This window comes from Dreissena polymorpha, chromosome 11 (genome assembly GCF_020536995.1).
Source record: "Dreissena polymorpha isolate Duluth1 chromosome 11, UMN_Dpol_1.0, whole genome shotgun sequence".
Lineage (NCBI taxonomy): Eukaryota > Metazoa > Mollusca > Bivalvia > Myida > Dreissenidae > Dreissena > Dreissena polymorpha.
Window position 1 is genome coordinate 64,034,715 of NC_068365.1, and position 2,500 is coordinate 64,037,214.

A 2,500-nucleotide genomic window follows, 5' to 3' on the forward strand; every position below is an offset into this window, starting at 1 on the left:
GGCTACATGGATGGTCACATTATCGAAAACGGGAATAGACGACATCGTCACGGGAGACATTTGCGAATATAATAATTACACAATTTAAAGTCACAGAGCAATTATTCTGTTTTGAAACACACGATGTCGACTCTTTGATTGGCGCCTTTTATGGGTATATGGATGGTCAAATGGTCATGTAAGACATTTAAGAAGGTAGAAAGCATATCGCATAGACTCGTTTGTAGGGCAACATGTCATGTAACATCGCGATCTTAATTGAAAAAAGTAGTCCTGGACATATTTCCCCATATAATCTAATACAGCAATATGTTTCACTGGACACTTGACCGAATTCTCAAAGTTGAAATTTGAAGCACACTTTAAGTTAGATTTTCCTTGGGTAATGTTGCCAATGTACGCCTGGTTAAATTATTATTAATTGAACGGTTGGATTCGTGTATGGAACAGATAAAATGATGTTTTTGATATATGGTTCTTTTTTATGAAGACTTTATGGATGTAATGTTACATTTACTTTGTTTTATAGATGTGCATGCATAGATTTGTTACTGAAACACACGGTGTGTATATATTGGTTTAACCACAATTATGGGATAACTACACCGGGCACTTAAAAGAACCAGAAACGCCTCTGGAAGAGGGGCGTTTCCTGTATCCCGCTCGAACCCCCACTAACATCTCTCCCGGGGTGGAGAGCTCTATAAAATAATATCAAAATCGATTCAGTCAACAAACTATAAACAAAAAATCATAAATGGTAATAATTATAATAATGATAATAATAATGGTTGTGATAATAATGGTTATTATGAGAATGATGGTTATGTTAGTGTTGGTGATGATTATTATTCGGAGGGTAATGGTGATGATGATAAAAATACTAGTTATGGTTATAATAGGTCGAATTCATCCACTAAACGAAAGATATACCTAAATATCTACCTTTTTATATTATAACGGATCTCCTATGATTTAGTTTTTTTATTATTGTAATGTTATTGTCCTTTTTTATACCAGTGAACGATAAGGTCTCATTGGCCACCGTGCACTGGTGTTTTTGTATTAAAAAAAAACCATCGGCGAAAACCCGAGCAGTTGGGGTAAATTTGACCTACTTTGGCTCAAAATTAATATTTTTTCCCTGAAAGGTCACAGGGGCAGGTCCGCACATAAGGCAGTCGTGAAGACGCAGCGAGACCTGTCAATAAACTCTGACATTCATACTATGTGATAACTATTGTGTTTAATACACTTGAGTTTAAACGATCACTTCTACGGTATTTTAATACAAAATAAACATTTGCCACATTTTATGTTGTAAACTGTTAAGACTAATGTACAGTTCAGGTAGAACATTGTATTTCTATTTGAATTTTGTAAGTATTAAATGTTTCAATTAGGCAAACATGTCGTTGATGTTTGCTTTGAATTCAATCATTGCTGTGTTACCTTCAAACAAATCATGTCAATGTTCTAAACAGAGCAAATTATATTTTGATCTTTAGTAGTAAATAGGTTACTCATATAACAGAAGTCGACAGAGATAAGCGATATACGAAACATCTTAATTTACATCTGATGTACCACAGATGAAACCATTTACCAAAGCACATTAAGGTCTCATTGCCCAATGTCCACTGGTCTTATTAATAAAAGTATATCTTTTGAGATACCCGTGCATCCGTAGTTTATTTGTCCTTTTGGGTCAACATCAACATTTTTCTTTAACAAAATCTGCCCATAGATGCAATCGTGAATGCGTAGCGGGACCTGTAAATAAACTCTGAAATACATAAATATTTATTCTTTGAGATCTTCAAATAATGGATCACATAAAATCAGTGGTATGTTTTAATATTATCGGATACCCCATTCGATAACGTTTCTTATCTATGCACATGAATAACACTTTTTAACACCGCCCATATATGAATGCCTCATGCACATCTGCAGCGTTCCATATTGTTAGTCCAGCCCATTCTTAAAACGACGTTTTTGAAGGCGTGCGATAGCGTTAAACATAATCGTCTGAAAATTAATTAAAAGTAGTATTTTTTCCAGGGAAAAAACTAATCATTCATTAATTACATACAAACAAAAGACATATGCCGAAATGAGCATTAATCAATTAAACAATAAACAATACAAACTCGGGCCCCTACAATTATTTGTTGCAGACAAATACAAATTAAAACACTAATGATGAACATGTCATTAAACGTACGCAAACAGACTAAACACGTTGTAAAATAAAATAAAAATGACATATTTGCTTAAAATACTTAGGACACAATTCACAATGCATCTTGTTAAAGCTTATAAAAAATAGCAACTTATACTTTAAAATACAAATGCTTTCCTTGTTTGTGCCAGTCGTATTAATGATAATATATAGCAAACACAAAGAATTAACATCGGCACAGTATAATTCTTCATACTTACAGAAGATGCTTGATTAATGGCTACCATGCCTGCTAAGACATGAACATTTCAATTT

The 2,500-nt window shown here is 33.4% G+C and overlaps 1 protein-coding gene across 1 annotated transcript in view; it reads left to right on the forward strand.

Annotated features, from left to right (window-relative positions):
• LOC127849904 (high mobility group nucleosome-binding domain-containing protein 5-like) overlaps positions 1-38 on the forward strand; it is a 690-nt gene extending 652 nt beyond the window's left edge. Inside the window, exon 1 of the mRNA XM_052382655.1 lies at positions 1-38. This exon is cut by the window's left edge and continues 652 nt beyond it. Within this exon, the coding sequence (XP_052238615.1) occupies positions 1-38 (38 nt within the window).
• The last annotated feature ends 2,462 nt before the right edge of the window (positions 39-2,500 follow it).